Source organism: Poromitra crassiceps, assembly GCF_964638095.1.
Source record: "Poromitra crassiceps genome assembly, chromosome: 22".
NCBI classification, from domain to species: Eukaryota; Metazoa; Chordata; class Actinopteri; order Beryciformes; family Melamphaidae; genus Poromitra; species Poromitra crassiceps.
In genome coordinates, this window is record NC_139647.1 from 10,568,059 (window position 1) to 10,580,959 (window position 12,901).

Genomic DNA, 12,901 nt, shown 5'->3' on the forward strand with positions numbered 1-12,901 from the left:
CATTTACTTCAAGGCCCTGCTGTCAACCTTGATTTACATTCAAACACGTTCTGGCACTCCTTGCTGTGTCCTGTATGTCAGACTCCACCGTATCAAATAAACGACAGATTTGCTAATACAGTATTGACCATTTTATAGCTTTATGCTCAAGGATGCTTGGAGTGATGGAAGTAGTTCACTGTTGGTTAGCTCTGACATCTTTTCTCTTTTTTTTATGGTTTATTTTCAATTTTAACAATATATGTGAACAAAAATTTACAAAAAAAGGAAAAAAAAAGTTGGTGCTACCATCCATATAAAGTGCTTATATACTTGTAAGAGATGTCGCGCATGGGGTCCCACGCAAGGCGTCCAACAGAAACCAGCCGGGCAAGTCACCCACCGCCCCCAACCTCGTCGAGGTAGGCCAGAAACGGCTCCCAAATAGTTACAAACTTTTTAAGTGAGTTGGTTCTCAGGGATCTGAGCCTGTCCATCCTTATAACAGAGATCATGTCCGTCAACCACAGTTGGAAAGAAGGTGAAGAGGGGGACTTCCATTCTTTCAGAATGAGTTTTTTTTGGCAACAGTTGTCCCCAGTGTCAGAGACAGAGTTGCACAGCTGCGGGGAAGCCCAGAGAGGTCTCCGAGCAGCCGAAGATGGTTCTGAGATGGGTTCTGCCTCCGGCTGTAGGGTTATTTTCTAGGCCTTAGAGTACCAGAATTAGCCCAGAATCCCAACAGTGAAGGGGCAGAACCAGAATCAGCATGAGACAACAGAGTGTCCTCCGACACCCGACTGACCGTCTCTTCTCTTTGACTCATATCTCTGCCAGTGGACGGAGGCTGGACAGAATGGGCGAAGTGGTCCGCCTGCGGGACAGAGTGCACCCACTGGCGCAGCCGCGAGTGCCAGGCGCCCCCGCCCAGGAACGGAGGCAGGCACTGCAGCGGCAGCATGATGGAAAGCAAGAACTGCACCGAGGGCCTGTGTGCACGCAGTAAGTCACATGATCAGTCACCTGATCACTCTAGTACTAGTACTGAGTGCTTGTTACATATGGAGGCAAAGTTATAGCTTATGTCTATATATAGAGTATGTCCGCTGATCCATATGCACATACCTATTTATAGCCATTACCTATGCGGGTCAGTTCCATAACGAGACACTTCTCGGTTCAGCCCGGCTGTTGAATTGATAATAAGAAGTCCGATGGGCGGTAATTTCCTCGCTCAGATTTCAGAGCCGTATGATATAAATAGCATATTGCGTTTCAGTGCTATATTGAGTCAAGTATGTATTCTAAAGCTATTTGGCCATAGACCCTTCTCACGGGGGCCATTTTGTGTCGAAAAGGCAGGGTTAACACAGGTGCAAGCGAAACACTAATGAGGGTTTCAAACTTCCACGATTGGAATGCGGAAACCCTCATTAGTGTTTTGCCCTGCACCTGTGTTTATTCTGCCTTTTCGACACAAAATGGCCCCCGTGAAAAGGGTCTATTGTAAAGGCACACTGGGGGCGTGGATGACAGCGGGAGAGAGTGAGAGAGCCGAGAGGAAAACAAGCAAATCTCAGACAGATGTTTTGTGGGGGGAACATATGATGTCGGTCCACAAAGTGAGAAGACAAGTGCTCCATATCTAAAAAGCACAGATGGGGGTCGAGAGAGAGAGAGAGAGATGGAGAGAGAGAGAGAGAGGGAGAGAGAGAGAGAGAGGGAGAGAAAGAGAGGGAGAGAGAAAGGAAGTGTGGGGTAAACGGAGGGGCATGGCGTGGGAAGCATGCATGACACGACCAAGTTGAGGAAATTAGCGGAGGGAAAAGCACATATGAGCGTGAGTCAGAGTCACACTGACACCCGACGTGCTGCCCGTGATGAGCGAGCAGGAAGCGCTGTCAGCTGCAGGAAGCCAGCTGACAGCGCATTAGAATCTCAGAGACACACACATCCACACACACACGGAGACACACACACACACCAATATTACACACACACTGAACACGCACGCAAACAGGCGCCGCCCGCCCGGGACACAAACGCACACAGACGACGAATCAGACTAATGCACACGCGAAGGGAGATCATGTACACTGCGAGCATCAACTCTATTAGACATAAGCAGGTTTCCATGGTGCAGCCACTGTGGGACGCATATAACTGTCTGATCCAGCTGCTCTCAGGAGGTCTGCTGGAAAACACGCACGCAAGCGGGAAGTGGGAGAAAAGACAGCTGGAGAAGATGGGGATGATGTTTCGCAAATACCCAATAGACCTTATTCGCTAACCCCGGACAGCGCCATCTTGTTGACATACCGTCCTGCAGCTGACAACTATAGTAACGGCCTTATTGTCGTTTCTGTTCCATTACAAAATAGCGATAGTGATGACAGCAATAAAAACCCCAGAGTTGTTGTTTGTATGCTGCCGTTAATGCCTGTAATAATAAACAAAAGAAAAAACGAGGTGAACAGACTTTGCTGTGAGGAGCTGTCAGAAGGTTTCACCTGTCTCAACTAACTATCCACACATCTCCTGTGCTGCTGACGTATCCTCCGTCTCGCTCCCTTCACGTCTGTGGACGGTAGAGATGGAAACAAACCATGGGGACTTTATTGCTGTCATTACTACAGCCACGCCTAACGCAGGTCACCATCCGAACACAATTGGAACGATACAGGTAACGCTAACGTCGGCGGCTAGCTTCCTATAAACTCTGCTCTTACATAGGCTGTCACTTAAAGCGGCTGCGCTATGTCAACAACATGGCGGCAGTGGGCGTGCCCGTACGTGAGTGACGTCAATCGAATAAGGTCTATTGCCACAAAAGGACTGGCCGCAGTGGCCGCGGTAATGGTTAGGGCCAGTAGGTAGTCCAACAACGTGATGTCCAATGAAAGCTGAGAATCCACAGATTCAAAATGGTATTAGTCTCCTCGCTCTACAGTACGACCTCGCTAAAAAACTCACTGAACTATCAGCTGAAGAAAATCACAGGCGGCGACAATAGGGTGCTTCGAAACAGGTAACATTGTGTACTGTGTTGTAGAGAATCTGTAAATGTGTAACTTCGGGAACTATTGTCAAAAAATAAAGGAAACGCCAACAGGAAGTGGCATCATAAAGGCAATAACAATAAAAAAGAGAAAAAAAAGTGATGATGAGTCTACGGTCACAGGAGTATAGGCCCGTTCCACTCCTTCCCATTGCCTTCAGATGATCTAAGAAGTGAAGGCTATTCAGCAGGTACACTCTTTGCTAGTCCCTTTGGATAAAGAGCATCAGCTAAACGCCCAGAACATCGATGCAGATTGCTTTGGGCCCGGCACGCCGCCGCCTTCGCTGAAGCCTGCCACAGATTCTCCTCGTGTTTTCTAAATGCTACTGGAAAGGTAATGTGAGGTCGTTTGGGGTTTTGATGTTGTCGGGGAGGAAACGCTGTCTCAGGCTGTGCCTTGGGATCTGATCTACAGTATGTTGAGTTCTGCTAACTGAGACAGTCTAGACTCTACAGGGGGTCCTGGAGGGGATTCCAGGGGTAACACAATGACATATAATAAGTAACACAATGACAGAATGTTATGACTATTTTCTGTAATAAAACATCTAAAAGCAGAAATCTTATTAGATGGGGGACCCTGGGGCGAAATCGTATCAAATGGGGGTGCGTGGTCTAATTTCTGTCAGTTTAGGGGTCCTGGACGTGAAACGGTTTGAGAAGCACTCGTCTAGACACGTGGTTGACAAGTTCATCAAACCACATCAACCACAGTGTTGCTATCAGGAGAGAGATGAAGGTGATCGCATAATAACTATGTCAATAATACCAGCATTTACCTTTGCCCTCACACGGGTAAAGAGATCTCTTAGCTATGCTGTCAAGACGGGTTGAGTCTGCTGCAGTGTCTCCCTCATTTACTCAGGTCACAATGCAATCGCCACACTAAAGCCTGAGCCATTGTTCATGTTCCAAACTATCTTCACCTCTGCCACTCTCATCCAAACACACTAATCTCTCCCACAGTCATTTCTACAGGAACAGGCTTTTATTCTTATTCTTCCATATTATTATCTCTGAACAATAATTATGCAGAGCTTACACATTCATTCTGCGATACCGCCCATTCTCTCACACACTTGTAGAAAAGGATGTAATTATTATTTTTTAAGGCAAACGCTCATACAGTATGCTTACTTGATATCATTTTTTCCTTACTTTTTACATTTATGTCGCAATTTACATATTGATGGGTTGTTTACTTTCCAATCTCTTCTCTGCATTATTTTTTACGGTAACATTCATTTGCATAACGACTACTCCATCCATTTTTATGTTGTTTTTCTTTTTCCTTTCTTCTCTCGTTTTTCTCCCGTTCAAACAGATAAAAAGATTTCTATTGAACATGCAAGCCATCGTAAGTTCACCTTCTCATGACTTCACTCTCTCACTGTTCACTTTCACCACACGCCTCCTATCGCCTGCGTGTGTGACTGTGTGTGTGTGACTGTGTGTGTGTGTGTGTGTGTGTGTGTGTGTGTGTGTGTGTGTGTGTGTGTGTGTGTGTGTGTGTGTGTGTGTGACTGTGTGTGTGTGTGTGTGTGTGTGTGTGTGTGTGTGTGTGTGTGTGTGTGTGTGTGTGTGTGTGTGGTTTCATAGCATACCATCTGTATTGGCACAGGGGCCAGATTGCGTGCGGTGTTCTGTGTTGAGTCTGTCTATTCACACTTTCACGTCATCTCTGATCAGACTCAGTGAAGGCACACCTCCCCTTCGTGTCCTCCCTGGTTATGGGTGTTGTTGTCCCATCTTGTCCTGAGCGGCTGCTCTAGATCAGAGCCGTGTATATAGAAGAGTCGCGACATCTCCATTCACTCCAATGGACCCGTTTTTTTACTCTTAAGAGTTCCAGGAAGTAAGGTCCTGGTTTAAGCAGCACTGTCGAGCTGCAGCAAAATTGACAGTTTGTGTTTTACTTTGATTTTTTTTTTTTTTCTTTAATCAAATTGTATTTTATCAGCTTTATTTTAGCATTCAAAAGTAGCGTGAGACCCCTACCTGGCTGTTCATTGGCTAATGAGTCACGCATTTTGGTCCTCCGCTGACGCCACTCTCTCTAAATTGCTCTAGTCTAGATTAATCTCAAAGAAAGAAGATACAACAGAAGAGAATATTCATGTAACTGTAGTCATAAAACGGTTAATCTGACCTATAACTCAACATGGTGGAAGGACAAATCTGCAAGTCCTGTGAATGGAGGGATATTGTTGATTAGAACACGGCTCTCTTGAATACTCGATTCTGATTGGTCAATCAACAATATTCACCGGTCATTATTTCTCGACAACCGACCACTGCTCTGCCACACCTGGATTAATCAGTTGATAAGAGCCTTTTGTCAGCAAGCCACTACTAATTAGGCCAACCAGTTGCAGCTGTGGTGTCTTGTGTGCCAATTACGAATGAAACCGCTTTGTCGTTGAAAACGCTATTAAAAAATATATTTGAATAATTATTTTTGTCAGATTATTGAATGATTTAGTTGTAGGCCGTGTTCTAAGCGGGATAATGTATATTGAGGCGGTGATTACTGGGAAATAATGACCTTCAGGTGAACGATTAAGCCCTCCGCTACGCGTCGGGCTCAATCCACCTGTCGGTCATTATTTCCCCCGTAATCACCGCCTCAATATACATTATCCCTTACATAATATCCCTTCACATATTGCTGACACTTTGACCCACAGGCTATGAGGTGGAAGCATGCCACTAAGGCGTGTTGGGGGTTAAACAGTTGATTTCTATCTGGCTGTAAGTGATCAGTGATATAGTTGAGATCTGAAGTGATGCTAATTCCTTCCTCTGAATGTGACGTGGGCTCGGGGGAGATGCACCTAATTCGCCATTGTTCCGTTTCTGCTAATAAGTGCGGAAGGCTGTCGGATTCGGTTCCGTCGCACCGCCACGTGAGCGTGGAGCCCTCCTCCTCCTCCTCCTCCTCAGCCAGCCAGCCAGCCAGCCAGCCAGCCAGCCAGCCAGCCTGTCCTCCTCTGTCTCCTCCTCTGCTCCACCCTTTCTCCTTACACTCGCTTGTGCTTTCGGTCATCTCTCCATCTCTCCAGCTTCCTTCCCCCTTGCTCTCTCTCTTCATCTGGACCTCACCTCGAGCACCAGTGTCCCTTATCTCCTCTCTCCTTATCCTTCCTCTGCTCTCGCAACAAATCACAACCTTATCTAACTCCTCCTCCTCCTCCTCATGCCTTTCGCCTGGTTGCCTCTCCTTTATCTAGAACTCTGTCCTGTCTCCTCTGCTCTGCTCTGTGGTGTGACTGGCTCACGTGCCTTGGTGAGTTGGGTCTGGGCTCTGTGCGTTTGGTGGTGGGGCCTGCTCTGCTGGCCACTCCCAACTGATCACACAGCAGCAGAAAAGAGAGGGAGAGGAACAGGTAACAGAAAATAAAACGACAAAAATACCCCGACCCGCCTGCTGGTGCAGCCAATTGCCCCCCCTGCAGGTTAGGAGGAGGAGAGTTGTTTTCCACATCTCCCCCTTTTCACCAAAACGGGATGGAGCTTTTATAGAGAGCCAAAGTGAACGTCCCTTCCTGCTTCTCTCCCTGTACCAGCAAGTGAAAAATATGAACGGCGGTGAACGGAGCGATACGTTACATTTTTGATCCCGTTTGAATTGTGCCACGGGGTACACATGTTATATTTTGTCAATTTAAACGATAACTATGCATGTCAAGAAAGTCGCAGTTTGTCCTGAAACTGAAACCTACGGTTTAGTTTGGTCAATCGACTACATCTCATGTCGCACATTCTACGTCACACCAACAAACACCAATGGACTGGCGGGAGAGTGTGCATAGTCTTTCTGGTTTATAGTTTTACCACAAACTGCGACGTTCTCTACTTGCAGAGTTATCTTTTACATTGACAAACCTGACATGTGTACAGTTCCCGTGGCACAATTCAAACGGGATCAAAAAGGTAGCGTATCGCTCCGTTCACCACCATTCACATTTTTCCCACGCTGGTACAGGGAGAAAAGCAGGAAGTGACGTTCACTTTGGCTCTCTATTGGCTTGCAGGGCTAGAATCAAAATCAATAGATTTCTATATCAAGAGACTCAAGACACTTGTCCCGTAACTCAACGGGTAGAGCATGATGTACGTTCAACATCGCCGGTAACAAATCGGAAACGACTTTTTGCTCCGACTTTCGTGTAGCACATTGGAGGGTGTCGCGTAAATCGCCTTTTCTACCTTCTTGTGTTTCCCTTGGATTTGTGTGTGTTCTTCTGTGTCTTCTTCCTGACTTAACCCTCTGACCCCCTTGTTGCAGCTCTGGCCCCGGGCATGGGTGTAGCAGTGTATGCCGGCCTGGTGGGGGCGCTGCTGCTGTGCGTGATCCTGGCGCTGTGCGTGGGGGTGCTCGCGTATCGCCGCAGGTGCCGCCATCTCCACGGAGACATCACCGACTCCTCGTCCGCACTCACCGCCGCCTTCCACCCGGGCAACTACAAGCCCCCCAGACAGGGTGAGTTCAGTTCACCAACCAGCTCTCCGTTTATAGCTTTGATCCGTCAGCCTATGTCTATTTTCACTAATAACTCTTCTTTCTTCTCATCCTCACATCACAATGCATTTCATCAATCATTGTCACATCTCTATTTATATCATCTCATAAAGGACTCCTCTCTATACTATTATCTCCCCTACTGCATTACATTTTTTATATCTTAAGGCATTCGTCATGGTGTCCCTCGCTCTTATTCTTGGCATGAAATATTAATTGGTGACATTAATCTATTTCGCTCTCATCACTCTTCGCACTCTTCGCCCTGCCTGCATCATTCATAGCGATGATGACTAACGCGTAGCTCTTCTCCCTCTTCTCCCTCTCTATCCCACAAGATAACCCTCACCTTCTGCACCCTTCGGCCCCTCCGGATCTGACGGCCACGGCGGGGACCTTCCGCGGGCCGCTCTTCTCCCTGCAGCAGGGGGTCAACGACAGCCCGCACAAGATCCCCATGACCACCTCGCCCCTGCTGGACCCGCTGCCCAGCCTGAACCCGCTGCCGCCCAGCCTGAAGATCAAGGTGTACAACTCCTCCACCCTCTCCTCACTGGAGCTGCCCGCCGACGGGTGCTCGGCCGACGGGGAGATCCTCAGCCTGAAGGCGGTGGTGGGGGGCACGGTGGGGAGAGAGCGAGAGTACCACAGCCACACCCTGTGCAGAGAGCCGGGCCAGAGCACCAGCGCCACCCTGGGTAACCTGGGAGGACGGCTGACCATCCCCAACACGGGTAACAAACAGCATCTTCTCGCACACAAGTGTTCTGTCCTACAGAGGTAGCAAACTGTGGAATAGCCTACCAACGTCAGTCAGAGAGAGTAGCAGCATTCACACCTTCAAGGGGCTGTTAAAGTCATGGCTCAGATCAAACCAAAACTGCGACCACATCTAAACCCTTTTGTTTCATGTGTTGTTCACTTTACCTCTACCTGTCGAGGGACTACGGATGGAAATTAGCTAAGGCTACAATCCGGCACATTTACATGCAAATGTTCATTAATGTTGCACTGTCCCTGAAATAAATAAAATAAATAAATAAGTGTTCGCGCGTTCACGTTGCGACGACCCGCTGACACGTTTAATGAACCAGTTGCTGACACGCGCTACCCTTTTGTTTCAGGTGTGAGTCTGCTGGTTCCGCCTGGCACCATCCCCCAGGGGAAGTTCTATGAGATGTACCTCATTATCAACAAGTGGGAGAAAACGACGTGAGTGCTGTCTGGGTCTCTCTTCTCTTGTGCCTCTGTTTCATTCATCTCCTTTGCAACCACAAGGAGGTGGAATCGACCCCATGCTGCTCACCTTAATCAGGATTGATCTTTTTTTTGCCTTGAAAGGCTCGCCTACTGTGAATACATCACTTGAAATGTACATGAAAGCTCTACGACTTTTTTTCCAGGCGTCAAAACTTGAGCGACTTCTGAAATAAAAGTAGAGTTGATTAGTTTTTTGACATTCACATATCACACTATTCTTGAAAGGCTGATCATGTTCAGTGAATCCTTTTGCCTCAGTAACATCAATCCCAGCGTTGCAAACCAGGCCTTTGGGGGGACGGTGATGTTTGTACATCAAGTGTGATGTTTTTGCAAACTGATCAAACATCCGGTGTTCTCCCCTGTGCGTGCCTCTTCTCCAGGCTGCCCTCTGAAGGCAGTCAGACGGTGCTGAGTCCTGTGGTGAGCTGCGGTCCGTCCGGCATGCTGCTCAATCGACCCGTGGTGCTCACTCTGCCCCACTGCGCCCAGCTAGATACGCCCACGCCCGACTGGACCCTCATGCTCAAGACACAGACCCACCAGGGAGCCTGGGAGGTGAGACGCCGGCCTGATGATGAGTGTCAGTGACAATGAGCACCTGCTGGGGCAGTGCAGTGCTTGCTGAAGCCTGCTTCGCTCTGTTCTTCTCTTGGTGCTGAGTCCTGCTCTGCTCTGTTCTTCTCTTGGTGCTGAGTCCTGCTCTGCTCTGTTCTTCTCTTGGTGCTGAGTCCTGCTCTGCTCTGTTCGTCTCTTGGTGCAGGAGGTCCTGACGGTGGGCGAAGAGACGTTGTCGTCTCCCTGTTACCTGCAGCTGGAGGAGGAGAGCTGCCACGTTCTCATGGAGCAGCTGGGAACCTACGGGCTGGTGGGCCAGTCCTGCCCGCCGCAGCCAGCCTGCAAGCGCCTGCAGCTGGCGCTGTTTGCCCCCCGTTCCCCGTGCCTCTCCCTCGACTACAGCCTCCGCATCTACTGCATCCATGACACCCCGCATGCACTCAAGGTATGGTCCACTCCACACTATAACGTCCCTACTACTATTTGCGCAAATGAAAATCTGGTGTTTGGGTACGGACACTTCCCCTCACACAGGCAGCAAGGAATCTAAGCTTAAGAGAAAAATACAAATTGTCTCCTAAAAAGCAGCAAGCGGGCGCTCTGTCCAAAGAAATCTGGACTCACTAAGGCAGTGGTTCTCAAATGGGGGTCTGGGGACCCCTGAGGGGTCTGTGGCACTTTGCCAGGGGGTCCCCGAAAAGTTTTCAGGAAAATAAAAATAAAAACTTTTTTTTGTGCAAAAGCTTCATAGTTCAACGAAAATATTTTATGCATTTAAATCTAAATTCCCCAATTAAGCTTAGCCCAAAATAACAAATCAGAATGAGGGGGTCCCCGGTATATTTTCTATCTTGTAAAGGGGTCCTTGGCTGAAAAACATTTGAGAAACATCTGCACTAAGGTTAGATCTTTTTCCTCTCTTGTCCCTTTGGTATCAAGCAACCACACAATGTCCAGGTTGGTAAACATGCGCGTGTTGTGTGTGCAGTTTACTGGCATCACATGACATGATATCTGGCTATTGAACTTGAAACAGTGAGGCTGTGTGTCCACTTTAGCTTCTCTCTCTCAGCTGCAGCGCCCTTTTCCTCGTTGAAAGCGACAGGAAGCGTCCGTCGCAAGGTGCAGAAAAGACGGCCGCTCCAGACAAGTGCTGCAGCCAGCGTTTAGTTTTTGTTTTTCCCCCTTTTTCAAAAGCGGAGAAATATTAAACTTTTCAGAAAAGCACTCAGTGATGTGAACCACTTTTATAGGACGTTAGGCTAATCATCATTGAATTGACATTACTGTAACAGCGATCATAAAGGCACTATGGATTATACCGGACATGTATTGTAAATATCTGCCATCCATCTGTTAAGCCTTGCTTGTTCTACAACACTGTATTGTTAGTACTGCTGGAAGGGCTAACGTTACGTTATGTTAACCAGGTGGTCAGTGCGGCTGGTAAGCTAGCAGCAGGCGCTATCATCCGCTTCTCCTCACAAAAAGTGCTCCGGGCAGCGCCTTTGTCACACCAAGAACAGGCTGACAAACGCTACGTGTCGACATGCAGCGCTAGCACTCACTTTCATTTGGACCTACAAATCTGTGAAGTTGGTGCTGCTCTAATTTAGAAAACACTTTCCGAGCCTTGTTTCAAAATGAAAAATCAATAAAGAAAGTCGATAAGGGAAATAAACGAACAGAGCCGTAAAGATAAATGTCAGCCCCGGACATGAATTTAAACGAGGTTACATTAGAATAAAAGCTGTGTGTCCGTGTTCTCTGTGTCTCTCCGCAGGAGGTGTTGGACTTGGAGAGGAGTCTAGGTGGAGTGTTGCTGGACGACCCAAAGCCCATGCTCTTCAAAGACAGCTACCACAACCTGCGCCTGTCCATCCATGACATTCCCCACACTCACTGGAGAAGCAAACTCCTGGCCAAGTACCAGGTGAGATACTCAAAATGCCACAGATATTATTAACTAGCCTGGATGCTAGTCTGTAGATATGGCGTTTTGTAATACTAGGCTCCTAGGCTCGCCCGCTGCATGGGCTCGCCCGCCCTGCAGCTCGCCGCTGCCCGGGCCTGCTCTATTGGCATGCACAGCGCACATTTGCTCAACTTCGCATCACTGATGACATCACTCACTGATGACATGTGTCACTGTGGGACACTATGACATCACTGATGATATCATTATAGACATTGTACATTGTGACATCATCAGTGGGACAAAAATTGAAACAGAGACACAGAGCCCACTTTACTCCCTTTATGCAATCGGACTCTCCTAAACAAACAGGCATTCTGATACTGGTCAAAATGTGTTTGTGCTGTGCTCTTTTTGCACTCTCCTGGTATGGAACGTGTGTCCTAGATCTTTCTCCACTGTGCTACTTAGGACACCACAGTGTGTAGCCCCCTTTTGCCCCGGCTTTCCTTTCACCATTTGTCTTTGTGCCACAGGAGATCCCATTCTATCACATCTGGAGCGGCAGCCAGAGACCCCTGCACTGCACCTTCAGCCTGGAGAGAGGCAGCCTGGCCGTGTCGCAGCTCACCTGCAAGATCTGCGTACGACAGGTGGAGGGGGAGGGGCAGATATTCCAGCTACACACAGACATCCAGGAGGTAACGTGACAATGGGAAAAAAGGCTCAGGGGGACTGGACTACTCATGGAGACATAGGGGTGATTTAATACTGCATCGCTGTGGGTTTTTTTTTTTTTTTTTTTGTCATCTTTGTCTAAATGGTTCCTGTTTGTCCAGACCCTCCCGCCACACTCGCCCATCCCCTCAGGGGGCCCCTGCCTGCCCTCCTCCCAAGTGGGACCCTATGCCTTTCGCTTACCTGCCTCCATCCGCCAGAAGATCTGCGCCAGCCTGGATGCGCCCAGCGCCCGCGGTTGTGACTGGAGACTACTGGCACACAGTCTGGGCTTTGACAGGTCAGACTGTGTTATATTTGTAATGTAGCCATGTTTATCATCCATCATGCTTCTGTGTCTCTGCCCCTTTCTGTTGACAACTCTCCTCCTCACCTTTCTTTCCCCCACAGGTACTTGAACTACTTTGCAACGAAGCCCAGCCCCACAGGTGTTCTACTGGACTTATGGGAAGCCTGTCACCAAGGTGACGCGGACCTGGTCTCTCTGGCAACCGCGCTGGAAGAGATGGGCAAAAGCGAAGTCTTAGTTGTCATGACAACAGATGGAGATTGCTGATTGGTCAAGGAACAAGCGAGCGAGCTAGACTTTCTTTTGCCACCACGATGAAAATACGAATACCTGCCTATGAATATGCACACTCCGGCACAAGTCATAAGCCTACAGAGCATTTCGGTTCCTCCACATATTATTACCTCTGCCTCATCTCCATCTCACTGATGGTCCCCAATCAGCCATTGTAGCTGCTTATCCGCCAGAAAGCCATTCCCATACCAGCCATCCTATTAACTGCTCACCTGATTCAGCTGGGGTCGTCCATTCACAGGAATGTTGCACCTCCACAGAGGTGGAAAATAACTTCAGGGTACG

At 48.3% G+C, this 12,901-nt stretch overlaps 1 protein-coding gene across 1 annotated transcript in view; it reads left to right on the forward strand.

Annotated features, from left to right (window-relative positions):
- unc5b (unc-5 netrin receptor B) overlaps positions 1–12,589 on the forward strand; it is a gene marked incomplete at both ends in the record, with an annotated part of 73,784 nt that extends 61,195 nt beyond the window's left edge. Inside the window, 11 exons of the mRNA XM_083658325.1 lie at positions 817–981; positions 4,365–4,397; positions 7,329–7,523; positions 7,901–8,296; positions 8,687–8,774; positions 9,206–9,380; positions 9,586–9,825; positions 11,164–11,313; positions 11,832–11,996; positions 12,135–12,313; positions 12,424–12,589. Of these exons, the coding sequence (XP_083514451.1) occupies positions 817–981; positions 4,365–4,397; positions 7,329–7,523; positions 7,901–8,296; positions 8,687–8,774; positions 9,206–9,380; positions 9,586–9,825; positions 11,164–11,313; positions 11,832–11,996; positions 12,135–12,313; positions 12,424–12,589 (1,952 nt within the window). The remainder of the gene's footprint in view (positions 1–816; positions 982–4,364; positions 4,398–7,328; positions 7,524–7,900; positions 8,297–8,686; positions 8,775–9,205; positions 9,381–9,585; positions 9,826–11,163; positions 11,314–11,831; positions 11,997–12,134; positions 12,314–12,423) is intronic.
- Between the last annotated feature and the right edge of the window lie 312 nt (positions 12,590–12,901).